This window comes from Papilio polytes, unplaced genomic scaffold, assembly GCF_000836215.1.
Source record: "Papilio polytes unplaced genomic scaffold, Ppol_1.0 DF824180.1, whole genome shotgun sequence".
NCBI classification, from domain to species: domain Eukaryota; kingdom Metazoa; phylum Arthropoda; class Insecta; order Lepidoptera; family Papilionidae; genus Papilio; species Papilio polytes.
Genome location: NW_013525024.1, coordinates 1352131 through 1378027, shown reverse-complemented (window position 1 = coordinate 1378027; position 25897 = coordinate 1352131). Strand labels below are relative to the sequence as shown.

At 34.4% G+C, this 25897-nt stretch overlaps 6 protein-coding genes across 8 annotated transcripts in view; 3 read left to right on the top strand and 3 right to left on the bottom strand.

The window, feature by feature from the left end:
- The window catches only part of LOC106111177 (beta carbonic anhydrase 1), a 2558-nt gene extending 937 nt beyond the window's left edge, over positions 1–1621 (top strand). Inside the window, exons 3-5 of the mRNA XM_013293191.1 lie at positions 272–459; positions 552–740; positions 1046–1621. Of these exons, the coding sequence (XP_013148645.1) occupies positions 272–459; positions 552–740; positions 1046–1255 (587 nt within the window). The 3' untranslated portion in view covers positions 1256–1621. The remainder of the gene's footprint in view (positions 1–271; positions 460–551; positions 741–1045) is intronic.
- A 264-nt stretch (positions 1622–1885) lies between these two features.
- LOC106111178 (HIG1 domain family member 1C) lies at positions 1886–2968 on the top strand. Its single transcript, XM_013293192.1, has 3 exons — positions 1886–2051; positions 2146–2241; positions 2451–2968. Exons 2-3 carry the CDS (start codon positions 2148–2150, stop codon positions 2639–2641), a joined length of 285 nt encoding a protein of 94 aa, XP_013148646.1. The 5' UTR covers positions 1886–2051; positions 2146–2147; the 3' UTR covers positions 2642–2968.
- Positions 2969–3281: 313 nt separating this feature from the next.
- LOC106111170 lies at positions 3282–12073 on the bottom strand. Of its 3 annotated transcripts, none has more exons than XM_013293181.1 (12): positions 11888–12072; positions 11597–11807; positions 11319–11442; positions 10403–11190; positions 9515–9852; positions 9169–9285; positions 8429–9011; positions 8292–8319; positions 7910–7987; positions 7431–7534; positions 7193–7238; positions 3282–7015 (listed from the first exon to the last, which is right to left on the bottom strand). In XM_013293181.1, the coding sequence occupies exons 1-12, from the start codon at positions 11954–11956 to the stop codon at positions 3361–3363; spliced, it is 6141 nt and encodes a 2046-aa protein (XP_013148635.1). In that variant the 5' UTR covers positions 11957–12072; the 3' UTR covers positions 3282–3360. The 3 variants fall into 3 exon arrangements, with proteins under 3 accessions (XP_013148635.1, XP_013148636.1, XP_013148637.1); XM_013293183.1 differs by having other exon boundaries at positions 3283–7015; positions 10679–11190; positions 11888–12071; XM_013293182.1 differs by lacking the exon at positions 7910–7987 and having other exon boundaries at positions 11888–12073.
- Positions 12074–12563: 490 nt separating this feature from the next.
- Positions 12564–13221, bottom strand: LOC106111110. The gene is made up of 2 exons (XM_013293080.1): positions 13171–13221; positions 12564–13006 (listed from the first exon to the last, which is right to left on the bottom strand). The coding sequence occupies exons 1-2, from the start codon at positions 13219–13221 to the stop codon at positions 12659–12661; spliced, it is 399 nt and encodes a 132-aa protein (XP_013148534.1). The 3' UTR covers positions 12564–12658.
- A 1898-nt stretch (positions 13222–15119) lies between these two features.
- Positions 15120–24127, top strand: LOC106111197 (probable multidrug resistance-associated protein lethal(2)03659). Its single transcript, XM_013293213.1, has 29 exons — positions 15120–15232; positions 15433–15527; positions 15616–15772; positions 16025–16096; positions 16400–16601; positions 16813–16950; positions 17159–17243; positions 17370–17526; positions 17953–18166; positions 18313–18451; positions 18519–18605; positions 18677–18780; positions 18852–19008; positions 19205–19401; positions 19479–19561; positions 19642–19765; positions 19867–20025; positions 20200–20366; positions 20500–20679; positions 20744–20891; positions 20984–21134; positions 21347–21574; positions 21674–21837; positions 22087–22221; positions 22433–22588; positions 22671–22791; positions 22969–23207; positions 23752–23892; positions 24095–24127. Exons 1-29 carry the CDS (start codon positions 15156–15158, stop codon positions 24122–24124), a joined length of 4107 nt encoding a protein of 1368 aa, XP_013148667.1. The 5' UTR covers positions 15120–15155; the 3' UTR covers positions 24125–24127.
- Positions 24128–24211: 84 nt separating this feature from the next.
- LOC106110998 (exocyst complex component 2) overlaps positions 24212–25897 on the bottom strand; it is an 8983-nt gene continuing 7297 nt past the window's right edge. Inside the window, exons 13-15 of the mRNA XM_013292967.1 lie at positions 24918–25099; positions 24547–24606; positions 24212–24391 (exon numbers count right to left, since the gene is read on the bottom strand). Coding sequence (XP_013148421.1) covers positions 24307–24391; positions 24547–24606; positions 24918–25099 — 327 coding nt within the window. The 3' untranslated portion in view covers positions 24212–24306. The remainder of the gene's footprint in view (positions 24392–24546; positions 24607–24917; positions 25100–25897) is intronic.

The following is a 25897-nucleotide window of genomic DNA, read 5'->3' as shown; positions in this document are numbered from 1 at the left end:
CGTGCTGTCAAAATGGCGACCGGACCGCTATCTCTGGAATGGGTGGACCGATCTGGACGGGACTTTGACTGGAAGATAGCCGGTATAAGGTAGATGCACGCGGGAATGTGATAGATGACTTTTAAAATAAAAACCGCGATAACGAAGTTTGCGGGCGACAGCTCGTGTCTCATATACGTCTTTATTCAGATAGCAAATAACTAATTCTAACATAATGCATTATAATTATAGTCTCGAATATATTATATTTTAATTATTGTCTTTCTTACAGTGCGAAATGCTGGAAATCTTATTCCGCATTCTGAATATTTTGTAGATGAAATGACAAGTTGTGAACCAGCAGGACTAGAGCTAAGCTGTATCGTAAATGATATAAGGCATGTTATAGTTTGCGGGCATAGCGACTGCAAAGCAATGAATCTATTATATAGACTTAAGAGTAAAGAAGAATCTAATCTCGTTAGTATCCTTGTAATTTAGGCATATCAATGTAAAAAAATTAACACTTATTGTTTTATTAACTTATCGATAAATGTTTGCTTAAATCACAGGAACAACGAAGAATATCTCCCCTTAAGTCGTGGATATGTGCGCATGGCAAAACCAGCCTGAATAAATTTCTACAAATGAATGGTGACTTTGATAAGCCTATGTTATTCACAGCTGAAACTCCACAACGAAAATTTGTTGCCTATATCGATCCAGAAAATAAATTTTGCATTGAAGATAAACTATCACAGGTTAGACATTTTGTCGTAAAGTTAATATTTTCTAACTATATTTTCATTCAGTCTCAATCATACGAAAAGTGTTTCTTATTTGGAGTATACGATTATCGAAATGAAATGATAGTTTTTTTTCTCATATTTCGCTCTTCTACTTTGGCGCTAAATGCCTAGCAATGAATTAAATTAAACTAATATCAAATCATTCAATTCAGATCCAAATGAATCTAATCTGTCCGTCAAAATGGTCCTATAAAGTATAAAAATTGTGCTAATTTGGTTTGATTAACAAAAATTAAGTTCTATTTGTTTATTTGCAGGTCAACACTCTGCAACAGTTACAAAATATAGCTTCATACGGAATGTTAAAGAAGCGATTGGAGAAACACGATTTACACATTCATGCACTTTGGTTTGATATATACACTGGGGATATTTTTTACTTCAGTAGACGAGCTAAAAGGTTTATTATAATAGATGAATCGACATATGAAAGTATTTTGGCTGAAATCCGACGATATTATTCATAGTGGTAATTCGCGAATCAACGTTGACACCCAGGTGTAACTCTAAACCTAATAAAAAATATGTATAAAGTCCAAGATGGGACCAAATTTTATGTAATAGGAACTATAGAAAGCACGATAGTTATTGGTAATTTGCCATATTCTAGAAATTAATGAAAATGTCGCAGTTATCCTATGTCTAAAGCGTAATCTGTCTCAGTCTTGATTGTCGCTACAAACCTAGTACAATCTGTTTCTACAAATGGAAATGAATATTATATACAAACTTTATAAATAATACATACACCGAGATGTATCTATCAATTCCAAATGTAATTAACGTGGTTTTTTTACATATATTCACGTGGTTTATACAGTTTATGTTTTAAAATAAAAGTTTTATACCTTTTTTAAATAATATCTAATTTGAAACTATTGTTTAATTTGTAACCTATTAGAACATTAAAATAAAAATATTTGGTTTAAAATGTATATCGGTCTAGAGATGTTTTATTTTATTAAGGTATATTTTTTTTACGGTATTATTGTTTTATAAAGTGTTCATCAAGTTTTGAAAACAGTTGAGTTTTTATTTATTAATATTCATTTTTAAGTTCAAAGTGTAAATGTGCTTTGCGTCTTTGCCTAAATCCAAGAAAAATAACAAAAATGTCATCCGCATGTGTCTTAATGACAGTGACAAATTAACATGGAAAAAAATTTTCAAGGTTAGGCAGGGGGTGATGCAATGTAATAAATTTTTTAAAATATTATATAATTTAATAATTGGTAGCCCAATACGATAAATCTCATAATAAAGGTAAATATTATAAATTGAAAGTATTCATTAATATTTATTTTTGTTGTTGTTGTATTAATTATTTATTTAACGATTATTTTTTTACTTTCATTAGCAATGGCAAACTCTCAGCCAATATTTGACTATCGAGATGAATCTCATGCTGACAAGTTAGCCAGAAAATCTAAAGATTCACCTTTTATGATAATAGGTAAGCCCTTTGTTTTCAAGAATTGTTCAGTATATATTCTGTAGGACATATACTGAATAGTGTAGTTTTAATAAGAAAAAGTTACACGATAATAAAAAAACAATATTTGTTATATCACATTATCCAAAAGAACAAGAATTTGTATTTCATAACTTATACCATTTTGAAACATCAATGTTGAAGATATTAAAACCGATTTTATGTTCCAGGTATCATTGGCCTTATTGGCGTTTGTGGATTTGGGGCATATAAATTCAAGACTAGAGGTGAAATGAGCACAAGTGTGTTTCTAATGCAACTTCGTGTAGCAGCTCAGGGCACAGTCGTGTCTGCACTAACATTGGGCTTAGCATACACATTAGCCAAGAAACATTTGTTCAAAGATGACAAAGCCGAATAATGATATTTTGTATTAATTTAGTCAAATTACTTAAACCAGTCTAAAGCTTAACTTTGCTACCTCAAAATCTCACAATGTTTGGAACCAACAGAAATCTCAAAATATCTCATTTTATTTTTGTAGTATTTATTTTTTTTTAACAATTCACATATTGATTTAGATATTGGTTTAGCTTAGTTGTATTAATTCGGAGCAAAGCTCAGCTTCTGTGATCATTAGAAATGTATGTAGTTTTCTTTTGTCCGAGGTCTGGTTTAAATTTTGTGATATGTGTAACATATTTAATTTTAAGAATTAATTTATTTATTAAATGATTCAAGCTTTAAATCCTTTTAATTATTCCTTAACCTTATTTCATTCATTCACAAAATAGATATCTCGGGAGGTGTCACTGATCTGTCCCTTTTCTTCACTATCAATAATAAATTACAGCTCACATTATTCAGCTACATCTATGCTGGCCATAAGTTTTCACTGCACTAGTACTTTACAATAACATCACTTTCCAGGAATAGTGTTCAGCTTCGCTTCAGACTCAACCCCTGCCGTAATCTCGTTTGATACTGTAGGAGTAATAAATAAAACAATAACGAAAATAAATAATTGTAATTCATTAACAACATACATATAAATCTTGCAAGAAAACAATATTAACATATTTAAGCTAGGATAATTAAATATTTTATCAAATGTAATCTTGTATATTTATACAACGTCAACTAATCACTTTTACTACAATCAGATTGCCCTTTACTGACTTTTAAAACATAATTTGGAATGGTCAAGTCATCTTTGTCTGAAGTGGAATGATTTCGAATGGAATTTGAAGTAACCTTTACAGACGACAAGTCATCGGCGTTACTGAATAAGCCGTTCGAAGTGTTCGAACTTGAAGTGGAATTGTACGTCATTGATCTAAAAATTTGTACAGGCGTGGAGGTCCGTGCTCTGTTGCCAGTGCAGTTCCCTACACTGTTCCCAGATTGATCATGTTCTACTATTTTCTTCATTTCTTCCGGCATCTTAGTCTCATATAGAGAAATAAATTCTTGCTCAGTCAAGTCTTTAGATGGATTTATAAACGTTATTTTCTTAGCAAGTTGATTGGTAAGAAATTCTTTAACAGTCATAGAATTGGACAAAGACGTTTGTTGTTCAGCATTTTTAGAGGGGTCGCTGTCTTTCGAGCTTCGCCTAGTGTTAATATGATGTTGTAACGCTAAAATGTAATCAGCATTCGATTGAGAGATACTACCAATTTTACTTCGAGATTGAGGCCCACTCGAGCTGGAAGTATTTGATGAAGACGAGAGGGCAAGGCGCTCCTTAGTTTTTTTAAGAGTAGACGAAGCCCAGCCCATACCTAATTTTTGGAATGCATTTTCTAAATCGGGATTTGAAGAGATACTCAATGTATCAGAAGTTTCAACATTAACTTTTTTCCCATGGTGTACATTTACTCTTTTCTTTTCTCGGTTTGACAAAGCTAACAAAGATATTGAGGATTCTGATGTGCTACTCGTGTTAACATTAGACGCCGTGTCAAATTTAAAAGGTTCATTGATAATTTTTCGTTTCAGTAACTCAGCTATAACGTCTGGTAAACTATTCTCGGAATGTAATGAACTCAAGTCATCGTTTGTTATAACACCTTTTAAATGATCCTCCAAATTAGATACGTCACCATTTTCTAATTTATTTTTCTTAGTAAATTCTTTAATACTGATAAACGGTTTTAGCATAATATCATTAAATTGCTTCATATCCATCATAGGTAGCTTAGAATTGTCAGAAGAATCACCATTTAAATCTTGAGTCTTAGAAAGTTTCCTCGATGCACTCTTCTTACCTTTTAATGAATCTGTTTCTAGGCATTCCATTCTCGAAGTAGAAGGAGAAATATTTAATGCGCTCTTACGGGCATTTTCTGTGTTAATATTGTCTACGCTTTTAACTGAAGCATTAGAATTAACTTCAGAATTAATATCATTGCGAGATTGACTTTTTACTTTTAAACTCATAGGGGAATCCACCTCCAACACCGTCGAGAGTTCATGGGGAATTATATGTTCTTGTTCATTTTTGAAATAAATCCTCGATAAGGCTGGCGGCGGCTTAGACTTCGGCTTGAAATTAGGGTTTTCTATATTTAAACTTTCTTTGCTAGAAGCAAGTGTGGTCATAGAATCGGCTTCAGATAGTGGACTCATGAAATTTATTGGTTTCGGAATATCGGAAAGTAACGGGGTGAACGTATTATGGTCGATGTTATTTTCTTTCTCAACTATCGGAGCAGAGGGCTTGTGAATTTCAGAAACAATAACGGTTGGTGATATCGATTTTTCTGTAGTTTTTCTTCTATTTCTTTCTGCGTCGGAGTCCGAGGTGGAATCGGATGATGTTATTTGACTATAGAATAAAGACTTGTTTCGTCTTACTTCTTCGAGCACCTTGGCCAGGTTTGATAAACGTTTTGTACATTTTTCAGTTAGATCCGCAATCTTTTCCATATTCTGAAGTTTACCTTCAGCTTCTTTAACGAGATTGTCTTCGGAAACAAAAGCATTAGTTTGTGTCGATGTGTTAGAAGGCAGAATGTGTAATTTATCTTGACGATTCTTCTTAATTGTGTTTTCTGAATCTGAGGAAGGAGGCAGGTTATCAGATCTGCATCGAAGCGGTATCGAACCTTTTGAAACTATGTTATTTTCATATGCCGGTTGCGGTTCTTGTACGATTCTCATTATTTTATGTGGTTGTGTAGGTTTTTTCTCATCGTTTTTATTACAGGTTTTAGAAACTAAACTTTCTGGCTGGTCGCTGGTATCGTTTTTATAAGACGAAGATGTTGTGTTCGATTTGGAGGATTGAAATTCGTGTAAATAATTTTTACATTCATTTGTCGTAGAAACCTTTTTGGAAATATTCAATGACTTGACTTTATGCATTTGCTTTCGTTTATGTAATTTTGTATGGGGTTTTGAATTTTTGTTTGTTTGATCGTTAACTCGTGTAGCTGGCGGTGCATCGTTAAATTGAAGATCATTAATAATTTTCTCTTTCAGAATATTTTTAATATGTTCCAATGATATTTTTTTCTCGGCTAATGATTTGCCTTTTAAGTTAAGAGTGTCATTTATAATTGAACTGCTCGGTGTAGGTACGGAGCTGCATTCCTCGTTTATTATTTCAATAGCCTTCATGCCCTCTTTATTAAGTTCTAATAATTTATTTACATAGTCTTTAATCAAGGGATTTAAAGGAGTTTTAGGTTTTCTCTTCGATGCATTAGCCTTCAAATATTTCACATGCTTACTCGGTACATCGCGTAGTGACACAGGTTTCCGATGATTACAAATTTTAACTGCGTTTGCTTCCTTTTTATGTTTGTGACAAGTTTTAGTCTTGCTGCATGCACAACATATCCTTGAATAAATACTATCTGTCGTAGTTTTATAATTTTTACTACAAGCGTCACTTAGTTCACCAGCACTGCTTATATTGTTAGATGTGAACAAATCTTCGACCTGATATTTTAGCTTGTTGCTCTTCGTAGCATCAACCGCATGTGTTGATTTTTTTCTTCTCTCACCATGTTTGCAGTTACAGCTTTTAAAGTTCTTGAAGGACGTAGAATTTTGCGATTCCTTTATTGAATCATAAGTTTCATCGTACGAAGCATCATAATCACGTTTTGAAAATCTCGGCCTGATAATATCCGGGGGGCTCATATACGCAGTCGATGTGGAACTCATGTGCATGAAAATTGGTTTGTGAATTGGAGAACTTGTCTGCGTGTAGGTCGAAGTAGCTTTTTTTGGAACTGTGTTTGTTGGGATATTATTAGGAGACACAGTGTTGGTATCTGTGCGCTCATCTTGACTGCTCACCGATTTTGATTTCTGGGGGCTAGTTTTTTCAGAAACTGCGTCCGTTGTTTTGGGGGGTGTAACTTTAGTCGATGGGACAGTTGTCTCCTCTGTATGTGTTTTTGTAACTTCACGAATTGAATTTTCATTAATATCGACTTCTGGCGCAGGATTTGAGGCTGGCACATCTTCATTCTTAGTATTTTTATTTGCATCTTCTTGATTCTTACTTTTTTCTTCTTGAGCGGTACTAACGGGATTTGCGTTTTCTTTTTTTCTTAGTTGTATGATTACTTCATAGGCTTCATCTTTTAGGTAGCCTGTGGTCCCAACATAAAACTTTCCATTCTCTTGGCAGACGTCATCAATAACCTTTATACAACCATTCTTAGGTGCAACAGTTTCGCCAACTTTAAGAGACGTAGTGGAGGTAGCAGCTGAGGGGTAGTGAATCGTTGGTCCTTCTGAATGATTTGTATTCACACATTGGCAATTACAAACAGGCCTGAAACAGAGTAAAGTTTTTTAAACACACCTAAATATATGAAATGATTTTTAATCTTTTTTCTAAAAATTAACAATTGATTTGATCAAAAGATTTTTTTTAACAAAAGCTAAGGTTAATAATTTTAAAAACACTAAAAATGCCAGTGTTAGAAATTATAAATAAAAAGAATTTTACCTTACAGTGGTACCTGTGTCAGTCTCAACATTCCGAGAGTGGACATCTACAACAAAATTTAAAGAATATATGTTAAAAAAATTAAAACCATCATAGAATTAGTCCAAAGATATATATTGAAAACACATAGTACGAGGGAACTCTTTTATACTAGAATGTGTATCTAATTTCATTATAAGTTTGAAGACCTCAACTTATTCAATAACTGATTTATACAATATTTTTCTAAGCAGTATACCTGGACAATGCAATTTGACACACTGACACTGACGCACACCTTCGCCCCGCTGATCCTTATCAGATGAGCTTGGATCACACACTTGCAAGGAAGTCAAATTGTCCCTGCAAATAATATTAACACATTTTAAATGGAGCCCTAACATAAGTTTAACTCTTCTAAATATACTTCTATGACACAAGCAAAAATACAAATTACGCCTCACAAGTCAAATTTGTTATTAATGTCAATTATTAAGACTACAAGAAACGGTGAACTTAATTACTAATGAATATTATCCTAGTCTGCAAGGGCAAATGATTGCTACATTTAACATTACTAGGATAGCAATATTTACATTTGTACATACTTTGGTTTATTAATCTTGATAACACATATACTGTACATAGTGTACTAAATTTACGTACTCAAATTGAAAATCAAATTAAATATATCATTTTATTCTACATTATTTTATAATGTTCTTTTTTTATATTTACCACCATGGACTTCTATCCCCTGGCAAATACCATTCCTCAGAGTTAGATGTGTAAATACTCATTTTAGTATAAACCTGACTGAAGATAAGCATTAGTTTCAGGTATTCAAATCCTAACTAACTTATTAAAACTTTCGTGAGACATACTACATAATTTACAACACGGCTAAACTCACGTGGTAACCTTCGATGTAGGCACCAACCAGTTTCAGACCTCTAAGGGGTCCTTCTTCAGGGTAGCTGGTAACCACTCATACTGAAGAAGGACCCCCCAAAGGGTCTGTAACTAGCCTACAATGAAGGTTGCCACGTGAATTTAGCCATGTTTTAAATTATATATTCAAATCTTTTATTGTAAATCAAATAATTATGAATCCACTTACCCATTTTTGTTAACAGTTTTGTAGATTCCTGTAAAAAAATGAAATCATTGGAACACAATTTTAAATTTGTCGAAAAGGACGAGCGTACTGTCAAAAAAATCCCGACTGAAAGTACTAGTAATCACAATGTATTTTACCTTCAGTTAGTTGATCAAATGATGTTTTGCTTTTCATGTTGCTTTCCTCAACTTTCTGCGTGGATTTTTCATTTTCACATTCAATCGTCTCTTGAACACACCTCACTTTATCAGACGATTTAATTTTCTGACATTTTTTCTTCTTATCATTTTTCGAGTTCAGTATTTTATAAATGATAATTCTGTCAGAATCAGTCAGTTTCGGGTCCAATTCTTGAACAATATCTTGTTTGTTTCTTCTGTTTAGTGAAAAATTTTCAGATGTCGTAGTATCCGATACGATTGACGAGCAATCGGTTGTCTCCCCCATTTCCTTGATTATTGCTGTTTCAATATATCTATTTGATACTTTAGATTTGACGGGAATATCTTTAGTTGGTGGGGAATGTTTCCGACTTGATCTGTACTCATGGTAATCATTCCTGTTACTGAACTTAACAGTGTTGCCATGTTTGTTTGTTGCCTCACTACTTTGTGCCTTTGGTATTTCCGGCACAGGTATCCAAGTGTATTGAGAATCATCATTTGAATCTTCGTTTTTATTCATTGCCGATTTTGAAGTACTTTGACAACATTTTATGTGCTACAGAGAATTAAATGAAATTTAGTACATGAAGCCATAAAAAAATAAAGGTTCTGTGAAGTAATTTAGAATTGGACAGCAATTGTGATAACATATAACTAAGCAATTTAACAATTTTTAAATATTAATAATTAAGCATAAAGTAATATTTTATTACCCTGCACTTATGATGACCTCTGCATTGTTTCTCTGCATTTCTATATTCATCCCTTAATTTCAGTTCCCGTTTATCCTTCAACTGTTGCTGTCGATTTTCATCCATAAATGCATTTCTCTGTAAAAAATTAAAAAAATGTATAACCCTACATTATAATAATAAACCAAACATTTTCTATAGATATAAATCTAGATAAGTTTGAAGTTTTTAGAAAGATAACTTTGAAGCTACCTGGATTTAAATAATTATTTTTCCAGTTGAAAGCAGAATTGAAAAACATGCTGTTATTCTTCCGGACATTTCTAGAATAATAACGATAATTACATTATAAATGTAATATACTTACAATGGGTTTATCCGACATATCTTTAGGTAATGAATTCAAAAATGCCAATGTATCTCTATATTCTTTATCAACATTTTCTTTAGTCACAGCAACTTTATTCCTTCTTTCTGCTATCTTGTTGTGGAATTCTTTTTGTTTGACATTATCATTTGTGTCTTCTTTTCTTGCTTTTGTAAATGCATCATCATCAAAATTTTCCTCTCGAATTACTAAATTATCATCATTATTGAGCATGGTCCTGCTGTCCTTGGTCATATGATTGTACATTGTCACTGAACCTTTTTGTGCTGTTTCTATAGAATTTGTACTTGAGCATTTATCTTTGTTTATTACAGTAACTGAAAAAAAAATAGTTTAAACTACCTATTTGAAGTAATTATCAGATTACATAAAATGTAACACTATATTAAAATGAGAAAGATATGATATTTTCAATATAAAGTCAATTTTGTAAGCTACAATTTTGAAAGGGACAATAAAATAAATAATATTCTTAGAAAACTAAAATTTCAGTAACTATATATAACATATAGAGATGATTTAATTCCCCCAAGCAATGTTGCCAGCAGGTAGGTGGCTTAAATCAAAACATTAAGGTTTAAAAAGCCTTGTGACAATATGATTATTAAGTTTATTAAACACTATCAGCCTGACAAATAAATAAATTTGCTTATACTCAGTTTTACTTTATAATCTGTTTATTTGTAAGACTGTATGTGTGTGTGATAAAGCTGGAGAGATAATGACATATATCAAGTACTTTTTTTACCAAATAATAAGACCAAAGATGAATTGGATGATCTAAACTAAACTTATTTCAAATGTTTAATGTACTAGTGAAACAATCATACTTTACTTTTCAATATTTCAGTAATTACACTATATCACCTGGCTGTTTGAAGCTCCTTGAGTAGGAGTCATTAGTAGCAAATGCATTTTGTTCTAATTTGTGCATTGGAAAATATATTTTGGGCGACCTTGTAGATGTAATATTCTTATTAATGGAGGAATTAATGATTGATTTAAATCTTCTGCTATTTATAGGGGGGAAAACAGGTTTTACAGAGGATTTGACACAAAATTTACAATTTTGCTCCGCTCTCCATGATGGAACTGAGATGGCCTGATTGTCCAGGACTTGACACACATTGTCAGATGGATTACCTTTCGGTTTCGATGCTCTGGTACGCATTATTGTCTGTTTAATGTTCTGCAACTCCTCGTCTTGCCTTTTACTAAGTTTTGCCTCTGTTTCTCGGAGGCGAAGATGTCTATTCTGTATATGTTCAGAAACTATATTGACAGTTGACTTCATTTGATGAAACTCAGGAGTGTTTACCGGACCACCTCGTAAGCTGGATGGCATTTCGTCACTGAGTGCAAAAAGATTTGGTCTCTTAGTTCTTTCCAGTCTCTCTGGTATATCAACAGGTTCCCTTATAGTTTCAGTCTCTGGTAACAACAGTTCTGGTATATCTGTCTGATAACCATTGGTTGGCTCATTCAGATTTAACTGTGTTCCCGTATCAACCTTCTCCACAGGTTCAACTACATTGTTTTGGATATTATTGTGCTCAGGATCCTTTGAATTAGCTGTGAAATTAGACTCCTTGTCTGATATAAGAGTTTTAGCTACAATATTAGATTTTTCTCTACTTATTACATTAGCCACTTCCCTGAAATGGAAATAAAATCAGTTCAACATTTTTAAATAATTATAGTTCCAATGCATGACTACTTTTATGACATCATGATTTCATGATAAAAAAGTAAACCCTAGTAACCTCAAGTCAATAAAACTTACCTAGCTAGTAGTTTTCTATCTAACAACTCTTTTTTCTTATCTAATATTTCTTGCTTTCGTCGTCTCACTTCAGCCACTGCTTCTTTACCCCTTAATTTTGACTTATCAATCTTCTTCTCAAAATCTAAAAAAAATTACAAATCAACAAGATGTATAGCAATCTTCACTTATCACACCTTCTTAAATTTAATTAGTACGAGAAATTAGGTAACAGAACTTTCTGTCTTCCCTGATTAACTTATGCATACAAAATTCTAGCTAATCAAAATGCTTGTTACCTTGTTGAAGTTGCTTTGATGCATTCTTATGACCGTTGCCCACATCCTCTAAGCCTCTAGCATAAATTTCCTGCAACTTGTCCACAAACTGCTTTTGGCATTCAAGGTACTGCTTTTTTTTGTGTGCATCAACGTCTTTCACTTGCCGCAAAGTTTCTACTTTAGCACGCTGTCGAATTTTCTTAGCAATATCTTTTGACTGTTCCCGAACCTAAAAAATTACGCAATTCTAAGCATTATTACGTTTCTTTCATAATTGTCTATATAAACGATATGATAGAAAATTATAACCTGCTGTAGTCTCAACTTTCGTCTTTGTATAAATTCATTTGTTTTTGCAAAATCAACCTCGGAAGTCATTTTGACATTTGCTTAAAAATAAATAAGAACTATGGTCACGTAGTAAACTTCATTTCTTAAACAAGTGTGCACTATTTTTTTTATTAACTTAAACAAAGAAAACAAAACAAATCAATTTCAAACTGCTTCTAATGTCAATTTGAACAACCGTTGTTGTCAAGTGATATTTGTCAATTACAATACGTTTCATTTTACGTTTACATGGGTAAGTAAAATGTTTTAAGAAAGTTTAAATCAGTGAAACTTCCGTTTAAATGTTTGTAATGGGGATCCTCCTCATTAAATCAACAAATCAAGGTGATAGATACGTCCCAGTAATTACAAATCCTCTATCTTATTTTATATTCTAATATCGCTTGACCTAAAGCACTTTACTAATAAAAGATTTGCATGTTTTTTACGACTTAAACACTACTGCTATAAATGTTATCACAAAGAAATTGAGATAAACGAAAATATATTTTTAAATTCGTATATTAAATAAAATTTTTACAGGGTAGCAAACTATGAACGCTCATACATACTAGATTATTAATGAAAAAACACCGATTCTATTATATTAACCTTTGATATTTAGAATGATTATGTAACATCTTTGTTCAGAAAATGTGATAGAATTACAAAAGTTTAAACATGAAATTCCTTACAAGTATTATTAAACTATTGCGCGTAACATTGTTTGGCTAATACATTTATATTATTTCAGTCTGTATTTTTGTTACCTAACCCAAGACCAAGCAATTTTTGTTTCGCAAGATCTAGTTTAAGTATATTGTCGGGATCGTTAGGGTTAAGCAAGTCTAAATCGATAAGGGCTTCGTCAGAGCTGCGGTTTCCACCTCCGCTTCCATTTTTAGTGTTGCTAACAGTGGTATACACTAAAGCGTTTATCAATTTCATAATGATTTCTTCGACGTCGATATTGTTTCTGCATGACAATCTTGCGTTTTCGGTTTCATCGAGAGCCCGTGCGAGGGTAAGAAGGACGTTCAAATCGTCATAGTTGCACGATGACCACGACCTACGGGTTAGAGATTGGGCTTCCTGCATCTGAGAACGAGAATAAAACATGTGTTACGAAATTGACGTTATTTTAGAATATAGGTAAATTATATTACCTAAGCTACTTCCCTAGGGTTCTAATCAGATAGAGAAGCATATTTTATCTACGACAGCAACTCCAAGTTAAAAAAAATGAATAAATAATGACTTACCCCTGATAGAAATACAGCCAAAGCAAAAGTTAATGCATATATTAACGCCATTTTAGCTCCGTTAGTAATGGCGCGGGACTAAAAAAACTTCTTTATATAGTCCGTTATTACGAAACAAAGAGATACGACCCTTTACATGTAAATTATAACCTATCATAGCACATTTAATATTGTTTATTAAGGGTTCAGTATTTTAAACAAAATTAATAATTTATTTACTGCGGATCTCTCTTAATTATGTAAAATTTTAGAATACTATAATAAAATAGTCACGTATTGTGTCAACCAAATTTAGATAAAGTGCACCTGCTGCCAGAAGCAGAAATAAAAACTAACAAAGAAATTACCATAACATGCAGCAAAATGGCATTACTTGCGCCAAATACCGATTTAAGTAATGCCTAAGTTAATAATTGAGGGTTGTGTTGTGCATTTAGTGACATCACATTTTCACTAAGGTCGCAAAAAACGCATTCCCTACTACAAATTGATTGCAATAACGGAAAAACGATAAGATCATAAAAAAACGATATAAACATGTTTTTTTTAACAATTTTTATGTATTACAAGGAAACTTAAGATATTTTACAAAACATTCGTTCTAAAATACTCCAAATAAACGAGAAAGTAATCCATATGAATAATTTACAGAATACTTAATAAGTCAGTACAACCAAGTTCTACGCTGACTAAGTCTTTGCCATTGGTTGAACATTTGTTCTTCGTAGCGACTAAAATCAGCGCATCAATCAATTTGGTAATTATATCGTCGGAATTAAATCTCTCGCTCCTGTCGCCTTCAATTTTGTTCATGAGAGAAGCTAGTTGAAGCAATGTGTTCACATCGGCTGGAGCGGACACAGGCGACGCCGGGTCCAAAGATACGTATTGTGGATAACGCAAACATTGACCTAGAGCCACCTGCAAATACAAGAAAATAAAATAAAAAACCGTCCAAGCAATATAAAATTAATACAAAAAATAAAATAAATACGTACACCCAAACATGCTCCAACAAGCAAAACTACCGCTAATAATCGACTCATTGTTCCAAACATACTGTTAATTAAAAGTCGGTCGTTTTTATAGATTAAAATAATTGCTAAATATTTCTATTACTTAATTTCATATATACAAGCTTGTATAACGCCCTATTACAAATCATAGAATACTATAAGGTTTGAATTATCGATCTTATTTTAATCAGTGTAAAGAAACTAAATAAAACAAAATGGTGCTTCCAATGTACTCGCTTGTATTGCGTGGTATTCCTAATTTATTCTTACTGGGGTAGACGTAAGATGAATGGTTCGCCTTTCATGTACTTGTTTTTTTTTGCAAGTATTTACAAAAGATTAAACATACAGGCTAAAAATTCTTGAAAGACCAACGATAATTGACAAAATTGGAGTGTCTGTTTGTAATGACAAAAGAAAAATTCCAGATTTTGGGAAGACGATGATGATGTATTTGCGTTGCTGATAACGAAACTTGCATTTTTTTGTCTCTCTGTCCGCAAGCCGCGTTTGTTCTGGGTAATCTCCGAATGGCTGAATGACAGCTGGGCCGATTTCGACCAACGGGCAACAGCTAGTCAAGAATAAAAGTTACATAATTCCTTTAAAAATGAAATTTTGTTCATCTCCATAATACTCTTAGATGCTTTTAGTTCTTGATCCACAGGTGGCATAATTGTGTACATTTTATTGATATCTGTACTAGACAGAGATTTAAACGAATAGTCACGTATTTATCATGACATTTAAGTTAACTTAATATTAAACCAACATAAACAATAGACGTTGAAGAAAATAGCTCGATAAGCGGCAATGTTGTAAATTTTCATGGATAATTTATGTCTACGTTTACTTGACTTAGATAATTCAATATTTTTGTTTACTTCTTAGTACGTAGAGTTTGCACGACCAACATGATTGTAATTACAAGATATTGGTTACGTTTAATAAACGATATTCAAATAAAATATGGACACCGGCCCGAAGCAGAGGAGGATATTAAATCCGAGATTTAAAGCGAATCTGTTTTCTGTGCTGACATTCGGGTAGGTCCTAGAATATGAATCATCTACGTCTGAGGTACCTACTTATTGAGGCGTGAATTAATTTCTTAAGACGATTAAAGTGATTTTAAAATCTCAGTCTAATCCTCAGGGTTGAAGCTGTGAGATTTTATTATTCTGTTTATAAGCAATGTATAATATTATCAAAGGTTGCTGCGTTTAGCGCATTTCTATTGTTTTAGTTGGACTCTGGAAACATTCAAGCTTGGCTACAGTCGAGACATACGAGATAATGATTTGTATGCACCATTACCTGAGCATCAATCGGATATTTTAGGTTAGGAGGAAATACTAACAGCTATTGGAAAATATGTACCAAAGCTTTTTAGCTGACGATGTTTGCAATTCAATAAATTAATATACAGGTGATGCGATGCAGAAGGCATGGGACCGTGAACTTGAGAACTATAACGACCTTGGTGAAAATAACAAACCTAGTCTATGGAGAGTGCTGACGAAGGTGTTTGGCGCAGAACTAATGCTGTATGGATTGATATTGGCAGCTATGGAATTTTTAATACGGTACAATTAACATATTTTAGGCAGTAAACATTCGAAATATTATTTTCAAAGGTGAGAGCCTCTAGTAATTTAGGTAACATTAGCAAATAAACAAAAAAAAAAAGCAATGTTTAGACGAACAAGGTGTAATAGCTTACTAAATTATATGTGTATTACAATTAATATTCAAAGTTTACATTGTATTTCTAGAATTCTATGTAACTTTTTAAAATGTTACGTTTTAACATTTCATATTGTTTTGTTTTGTAACAGATTACAACAGCCGCTGTTTCTGGGCCTGTTACTGCGTTATTACAGTCCAGCTCAAGATTTATACAATAGCACGTAAGTCAAACAATTTGAAGCAATATTATGTAATTTTAAACAGCTCCGAAGGGTAGGTAACCTTAATGTCAAGTTAAAAATGTTAAATTAAAACACTGGTCAAATTAAAGTGTGGGAGACAAAGAAAAAAAAACGCTTTTTTTTTTATAAACTAGCTATGTTGAATGCCAAGATTGGTTAACTATGTAGGACTGCACATAGTTTGAATGAGGTTTTCAAACGAGGCTTAGATTTTAAATATAAAAATACTATTGGTAGGAAAAAAATGTGAGATCAACTGCAAATTTTTGTAACTATTTGCAGAGTAGATTCGACATATTTCTCCCGGTTGTTCTCGTACTACGACAAGGAGAGCGGCGTGTTATGGGGCGAAGCAGTATTCTTTGCCTTCGGCGTGGTCTTCTGCAGCACCGCCAACGTCATGGTCGCTCATCCCTTCATGATGGGTGTCACACACCTCGGCATGAAAATGAGAGTCGGTGTCTGTAGTCTTATTTATAGAAAGGTGTGAAACCCTTTTATTGTAAATCAAAGAGTTTTTTTTTTATCAGCCGTGTAACAGATACATGTCACCCTGCCAAGTTTCGAGTCCGTAATTGATATTCAAACTTAAATTTAAATCGGGAACAAATTATAAACTTTGTAGTCTTAAATGTTGGTAGTTGAACCTAACTCTTCTTACTATTGTTCTGAATTTGTGCTCTAATTAATTGCAGTCTTTAAAAGTGAGTTTGCAATCGATGTCAGAGAACAGCGCGGGGCTTGTTGTCAATCTCATGGCGAATGATGTTAACCGATTTGACACCGGACCCTCATTTATCCATTACCTTTGGATCGGACCGGTTGAAACAATGGTACTATGTAATTAGATTATTATTTGTTCGAAATATTTTTGGCAAGAACAGTTTTCACTCGATGTCATTGTCTAGCTGTAATTGTAACGTTGCCAAGGACAGAAAGGGAATACTTTCTTGCATAAGTTTTAATGTTTCTTGCCAAATGTAATTAATAAATCTAATTTTACATTTATGATCCGCTTTAATTTCATTTTACATTTTCCAGCTAATGACAGTTTACCTATATAGAGAAATGGGTATATCCGCGGTGTACGGGGCTCTTATTGTAATTGCCGTCGTGCCTTTTCAAAGTGAGTTTATTATTTCTTTCATAAGAAATTATTGTAATTAATATTTAATTAAATAAACCTCACGCTGCCGAACACAGATTTAATATCTTTTGTTTTGTGTAAATATAATGAATCAATATATTTCAGTATGTCTCGGGGTTGCAACTGCGTTTTACAGAAACCAAACGGCTTTCAAATCTGACGAAAGAGTTAAATTAATGAAAGAGATCGTGATGGGGATTGAGGTGATCAAAATGTACACGTGGGAAATGCCATTTAGAAAGATAATCGATACCGTAAGACGGTATGCTACATCCTCGTACACGCAAATATATAAAGCACTTGCAATAAATAAATTAATATTTGTTTTACTCATTACACTGCTAACTTGATTGCATTATGTTTCGAGCAGTTTTTATGTTTTTTTTATATTATACAATAATGTGGCAAACGAGCAAGCAGCCACCTAAATCCGCCAAAATGGCGGAGCAACCGCTCTCCACAGACATCCGCAATTACAGATGCGTTGCCTACCCTAAATCGACGGAGGAGGAGATGCACACAAAAGGGGATATTTCCCCTTGCTATGCGTCTCCCCTACCGTCAAATCCACTTTCCCATCCAATCCTTTCCTTATAAGAAAAGAGTGAAATGGGAAAGGGACTAATATAGGTAAATTGAGATTAGTTCCTTTAATGACCAACAAATACATCATTCTACTTCAATTTAGACAAGAAATTCGCTGCATCAAAATGACGTCATACATCCGCGGTCTGATAATGTCCTTCATCATGTTCACTGCGCGGTTTAGCATCTTCATTACGGTTCTTCTGTACGTCACCTACGTGAACCGCATCACTGTTGAGAACGTATTCTTCCTCACCTGCTACTATAATATCATGAGGCAAACTATGACACTGTTCTTCCCTCAAGCTGTCGGACAAGTAAGAAAAAGCAATTTGTGAAAAAAGTAAAAATAAGAAAACCTATTAACCTTCGGAGCCTCTTCGAAAGAATAACCATAAAAATACATTTATTTAAAAATTTTAAGTTGTAATTCATGGTAACACATTAAAGGTTTCGGTTGCAGATAGCTGAAATGCATGTTGCAATACAGAGGATTAGAGATTTTTTATTGAGCGAGGAATGTGACCTGCCACCTCGCGAGCTGCTGCTCGCCGACACAACCATACAGGATAAAAAACCTAAGAAAAGAGTTACCATTTCAAGTAATACAAAAATAAATCAAAACAAATGATATTGAGATGTTACTAACCACAGCGTTCCTATTTATAGTTGACCCGGTAGAAATGAAAAGAAGATATTCACCTGTGAGACATCTACCGGAACCTAGTAGTTCTAAAGGAGTTCCAAAAGATAAAAGTATCGATTTTTGTTACTCTGTCTACAATGTTATATGTGATACATTTTAACGCTATCTTTTCCAATTTCAGGCGAACATACGATAAAGCAAGAAATTATAATTAAATTTGAAAACGCATTTAGCCGTTGGATAAAATCGTCTAATGAAGAGGATGTTGAAGATATTACTTTTAACGTAAGCAGCGTTTTAAAACAAACATAACTTTATAAAATTGTGTATTAACTTACCTCTTTACTCTCGTGTAGATAATGTCCGGATCACTGACGACTGTAATAGGCGCGGTTGGTTCCGGCAAGTCAACTCTGCTGCACATGATGCTGAGCGAATTGCCGGCTTCCCGCGGCACCGTCAACGTTAACGGCACCCTCAGCTACGCTTGTCAGGATCCCTGGCTCTTTGTAGGCAAGTTCATGTTGAAAACCAGAAAAAAAACAAAGACAAATGATCATTTTTCTAATGTTAGGATGAATCAAATAGTATCGATTCTGTACACTAGTATTAAACCGTTGGTTGAGTTGATCTACTGAACGTCTTCGCGAAACCTGCGATGTTGATTTGTGAGTCAAATTAAACTAACAACACGTTTGCATACCGGTAGGTTCTGTACGTCAAAACATTCTATTCGGTCAACCTTTTCAAAAATCCCGATACATGGAGGTTTGCAAAGTGTGCGAATTAGAAAGGGATATATCGCTCTTTCCTCACGGTGACAAGACTGTAGTCGGCGAACGAGGAGTATCGCTGAGTGGTGGACAAAGAGCTAGGATAAATTTAGCTAGAGCTGTTTACAAAGAGGTACTTAAAATTATAGATTTAGAACACTATGTTTTTTATGAAATTCTTGGAAACTCTGATGTTACTGACAATTTCAGGCTGACATATATTTATTAGACGACCCACTATCTGCAGTGGATACTCAAGTTGCGAGGCATATTTTTGAAAAGTGCATTAAGAGGTAACTGAGTACTGAATTCTACAGAATTAATTTCACTTCATGCTTATAATGTACCGGTAATGAAAATAGTTTACTCCTAGGTATCTGGCAAGTAAAACAGTCGTACTGGTAACACATCAAATACAATTTATAAAATCCGTCGATCAAATTATAATAATGGATAAGGGTAAAATTCTCGCAGAAGGTGGTTTTGAAGATTTGAACGTAAATTTTTTACTAAATAAAACTATTTTCACATCTAACATAGATGGCATCCACCACTAGGATTTATTAGTGGTTTACGACAAATCTTTAACTTAATTCAGGAACAAGAACTAGCGATAATTCAACTGATGCAAAATAAGACACGCGAGGTGCGTGAGGACGATTCCGTGCCGAACCTGGCCAGCCAGTCCATGCTGCAAACGAGCGCGGTCAGCCTGTCACGACGAAATTGGTCCATTATCCTGGACGCCAGCGTTGCTGTTAGTGATACTAACCATTTATAGAAATAACCTATTCCTAATTTATTCAACAGAAAATTTCTTTCGTATTATACCATCCAAGTAACAGAAGAATATATCTTACTTACGATGTCTACAAATAGGAACCAAATCTATGTTAGTATTATTCACCTTAAAATTTCTATACATTTCCAGGATCAAAAGCCAGAAGCGGAGGCACAAGCTATAGGACGAGTTCGCAGCTCGGTATATCAAGAATATTTTCTGGCAGGGACCTCGTATATCTATGTTTTTATCGCTGGCATATTGTTCTTTTTAGCACAATTCTTCGCTAGCGCTAGTGATTTTTGGATAAGTAAATGGTGAGAATATTCTTCTAGGTAGAGTAGAAGTTAAATAAATACAACTTTAACGTACTAAGATATTTTTACAATCTTTTATGACAAATTTTTGTCTCTTGAAATTTTGTTCTTATTCTGTTTTATTATTTTTTAGGAGTCAAATCGAAGACCATCTAACGGGAGACTCGTCTATCGATCGTTTATTGTGGTCTCAAGGCGGCTTGTACCGCAAACATTACGTCATCATCTTCGGCATTCTGACCATTGCTACCGTTGCAATTGCTCTCTGTCGGGCCTTCATGTTTTTCTCGCTTTGCATGAAGTCTTCTATTAAGTCAGTATACATTATTATTAAAAATAACAATTAATCTCATGAAAATAATATTCTCTAATGGCAGGTTACATGATCAAATGTTTGACTGCGTGTCACAATCTCCGATGAGTTTCTTCCACTCCAATCCTTCGGGTAGGATTTTAAATCGTTTTAGCAAAGACATGGGGTCTATAGACGAGCTCCTACCGCAAGCGATGCTCGATTGTTTTCAAGTAAATATAACAGAAATCATTACATTTATTTGAAGAAAAACTGTGACTGGTTTTGACTTTTTTGATTTTTTTGTCTCCGCCATTATTTTCAGATAATGCTGAACCTGGCTGGTGTCATAGTGGTTATATTAATGACAGATATAACCATGTTAATACCTATAACAACTTCATTGATTATTTTCTACATATTTCGTATCATATATGTACGTACGACCAGCGCTATAAAACGATTAGAAGGAATCAGTAAGTACTATGTTGAATAAGAATGTACTGATTTGACTTACCTAAATACCATCTCAAAGATTGACCTTTGTAATGACTATAAACTTCCTTGACTGACGATAACAATAACAGCACCAATAACTTCCGTAACCTAAAAAGTATCAGGTTTTAGCCTGACCTATGAACACATGCATTGTGTAGGCGTATACACTACAGCTAGATTATTCCACTAGCCCGTAGTCCCGTCTTCGGGCACGTCAATGCGACTGTGCTGGGCCTTGCGACGATCCGTTCGTTCGGCGCGGAAGGTCTGCTTGCTCAGGAGTTCGACCGGCACCAGGACCTGCACAGCGCCGCCTGGTACCTCTTCATTACGTGCAGCCGCGCCTTCGGATACTTCCTCGATATCATCTGTCTTTTGTTCATCGTCTGTGTTACTTTCAGCTGCTTGATGAAAACTGGTAACGTCTCAAAATGACTTTTATCTTTAACTATATTAATGATTTTATTAGTTCTAGTGCTAACTTTTGTGGTAAATAAATTCTTATTTTGAACATTAGATAATGAAGGCAGCAACGTAGGTCTTGTAATCACACAATCGATATCACTAACTGGAGTGTTCCAATGGGGCATGCGCCAGTCCGCAGAAATGGAGAACCAAATGACGAGCGTCGAAAGAGTTCTGGAATACACAAAACTCCCGCAAGAGGCCGCCCTGAGAAGTGTAGGTTTCTTTTATTTAAGAACCTTAATGGTACTTAATGTGTAAAGAAACTACATAGTTCATCATTTCCCCTGCCTTATCCTACTCCTGTAGGGTCGGCGCACCGGGTTTTCTTCCTCCAAAGCACTTTATCATCCGTCACCTCAGTCATCACTCCCTTCTTGATCATGTCACCTTTCACGCAATCCATCTCTTTCTAGGAAACTACATAGTTATTAAATCTAATTAATGTTGCATTTTCATACCTAGGAAGCAGAGAAAGCGCCGCCAGCAGACTGGCCGCCAGAAGGAGCCTTGACCTTTGACGATTTAAGTTTGAAATACACCCCCGATGGTAATTACGTACTTCATAAACTGCAATTCAACGTAAAACCTCAGGAAAAGGTAACTAATGTCATTGTATACTTTCATTGAGTTAATGTAATATTTTTCCAATTATGTACTTCGACGACAATTATCCTTCAGCTGTTTTCCACCTTACTTGTAGTAATTACATGTTAATAAGGATATCCTTCGGTATACTAAACGAAGGATTAAATATCTATTATTATTACTCTGAGTACAGCTGTTTCAATAATGTCAGTATTACTTACAGATCGGCATAGTCGGTAGAACTGGTGCCGGGAAATCTTCTATCATTCAAGCGTTATTCAGGCTGGCGTATTTAGAAGGAACCATTGTAATAGACGGCGTCGATATATCCACAATCGGTCTACACGATTTGAGAGAAAAGATATCTATTATACCACAGGTAAAGTAAACAATTAACAATGTGGATTTTACAAATACTCTTCAAGTTAGAACAACTTTCCCACAGGAATTGTATATTTCAGGAACCAGTTTTATTTAGCGGGACTATGAGGAAAAATCTAGATCCATTCGATGAGTACTCAGATGAAACGCTGTTAAAAGCTCTTAATAATGTTGAATTACTTAAAGCTGACGAGGGCGTTGGTAAAAATTCTGTTTAAATTAATGTCAGAGAAAAAAATTGTCAAGTTGCTTCACTATAAAAAAACCATCGAATGGTCTGCAAGGACATTTTCATGTGTGACACATTACTGGAAAGCAGCAATCTTTTTTGAAGTTGGTACTTTAGCGGGTTTATAAATGACGTCACGTGTGGTTTAGAAGCACTCTACAAGCAAGTGTCGGAGAGCGGGTGCAACTTCAGCGTGGGCGAGAGGCAGCTGGTGTGCCTGGCGCGCGCCATCGTGCGGGACGAGCGCGTGCTGCTACTGGATGAGGCAACCGCCAACGTGGACGCACAAACAGACGCCCTCATACAAACCGCCATCCGCCTGCACTTCCAACGCTGCACCGTGCTCACAATCGCTCACAGGCTCAACACCGTCATTGACTCCGATAAAGTTACTTTTTTATCTTTACTAGCTGTTGTCCGCGCTTCGTCTGCGCAATATTAAGACAATAGATTAGCCTATAATATGTCCGACTATGTCAGCTACCCTTCAGTGAAAGTCCGGTCCCCTACCGTTTCGGAGATTACCCAAACCAACGCAACTTGCGGGCAGACAGTCAAAAAATTATTAAATGCGATTTTCGTTTTCAGCAACGCAAAAACATTATCTTCCCGAAATCTGGAAATTTTCTTTTCATATTAAAGACACTTAAATTTTACTATTTGAATAGATATAGATAGATAGACTACTATCACCGTACAACTTCACTATATTCGTTTTGTTATTGATACATATTGCTGTCTCTTTTTAATCCAAAGAAAATGAATGTGATAAAGATATTTATTAATGTGAATGTCACGGCAATTGAAACCATATACCATGTCTATGAGTTGATTTATTTGACAGGTCGCGTATAAGAAGTGCCAATTTTTTTAATAATGAAAAGAATCTATCAAAATCAAGGTTTTAAAATCCACTGTAATGTATTTTACAGATATTAGTGTTAGACGCCGGTCGGCTTATGGAATATGATCACCCGCATATTCTACTGCAGAACAAGAAGGGATATTTCCGCAAAATGGTTGCCGAGACCGGCCCCGCCATGGCCGCCATGTTGCACAAATTGGCTAAAGAGGTAAACGCTACTATCTTTAATGGATTTAAAATAAGTATTTTGATTTATGTACTAATTAATTATGTGTATTAAGAGCTGCTTTACTTACAAAATGTTGTAGACTATTTGTCTAAAATAAGTATAGCTTTTGGATGAGAATCTTTATTCTCATCCAAATTTAAATGTAGAATTAACTCAAATTCTTAATTTTAATTATTTTCAGAGCTATACGAAAGTTGAGAAACAGGAGTAAAGAGAAAAATGCATTTCATCTTCGAATACTATATTTATTTTTAGACATTTCTTACATTATAATCGATTAATATATATTTAAATAAAATATTTTTAATTAAATAACAATTTCTTATTTACTATAGATTACAGACTAGTTAAATAAAAAAAAGAGCGTAAGACAATAAACTTCTTAAATATAAACTAAACAGTCTCCATGTTGCAGTTAAGGCTGGCCAGTTGTAATTCCATCCTTTTCTTAAATCCTTGAATTATTTCATCCATTTTCCTAAAAATATGAATGACATTACTTCCCTTTATACACATATATTTAAACAAAATATTATAAAAAGTAGTAATTCAGTTAAAAAAAATTTATAACTAGTACCAAACCAAAGTCACTTTACATAACCTATATTTAATTTTACACATTCTTACACTTACTTCTTGTCGTCCTCGTTGTCCAAAGGAGGCAGGCCGGCGAGAGCCTCCATTAAATAATTCCTGCAATATTTACAACATTTATTACAAGCAGAGACTAACATGAACTATTTATGGTTGTATCATTTTTTTAGTCAAAAACAGTTTTTGCCCGCAACTTCGATTGTGAAAATGATATCCGGAATTAAATAAAAAACTTAATAGTTAATGTAGCTGATTACATCTACATCATCTGTGCCAAAAATCTAGATATGGCAAGCGGTTATGGAACCATTTTAATATTAGTATGAAGTATAATGAGTTAAATATATCTTTCTATATTAAAAGTATTAGATCATGGTAGTGTATTGTGGTGTGGGTGGCTGGTAACTAACTCTGCCTTCCTGGTGAGGTGGTGTGCGACGGCGAGGCGCAGCAGCGAGTACTCGAGGCGCGCCTGCAGCGCGGCGCGGCCGCGGGCGGGCGCGCACGCCGCCAGCCGCGCCAGCTCCTCGCACACCGTCTCGCAGATGTCGCGCACGTAGCGGGACGACGCCGCGCCGCACACACTGTCCACCTACATTACATACCTTCTCTATCTATACTCTATACTAATATATTAAAGCGTAAACAAACACTACTTTGTAGCCTAGGATGTCAGCAATCACAGCATATTCTTGAATCATTATTTCTTTAATAAAAAGGCCTACACTTACGGCACGCTTTAGGCTATATATTTTTACTCTATTTAACTTGGGGGATAAGTAAATTAGAAAAAAACCTTCATGGCGGAGAGGGACCATAAACTAAAAGTTTATGTTGGTTAATAAGGAAACAAGATTGCCATGGTTTGTCATCATGTCATTTTATTTTGACATTTGTAATAGATAATTTGACACATGTAAACAATAAAATATATTTTTTATAATTTTATACGAATGAAGTAGTACGGGAACTGCTAGTATTTACTACACCTTATGTAATCCAAATCAAAATTAAGCATCGAATACACAGAACAACACACATTAATCAAAATTAAATCTACGTGTCGCTACAACGTAGGAAAGTGTTCCAGAACATGTCCCGCGAAGTGCCCTAGTGTTCAGTCGACGAGTATCGTAATGAAATTGGCAACTCTGATTTTGAGACCAACGTGTTAATAGTACTATATTCCGTTTGAGTATAGATTTGTTCATTCACAATCAAATAAAATTCACTACCAATTCGTGTTTTGGGACACTATTTCTTTTTCTTGGCACAGCCGAGCGACAAACTCCGTAATATCTTGCTGTTTTTCTCCCCTATTCAGGTTTTATATTATTTTTACTGGAAGCAGCATTACTTACACTTGTTAATGCGAAGCGAATGGAGATAT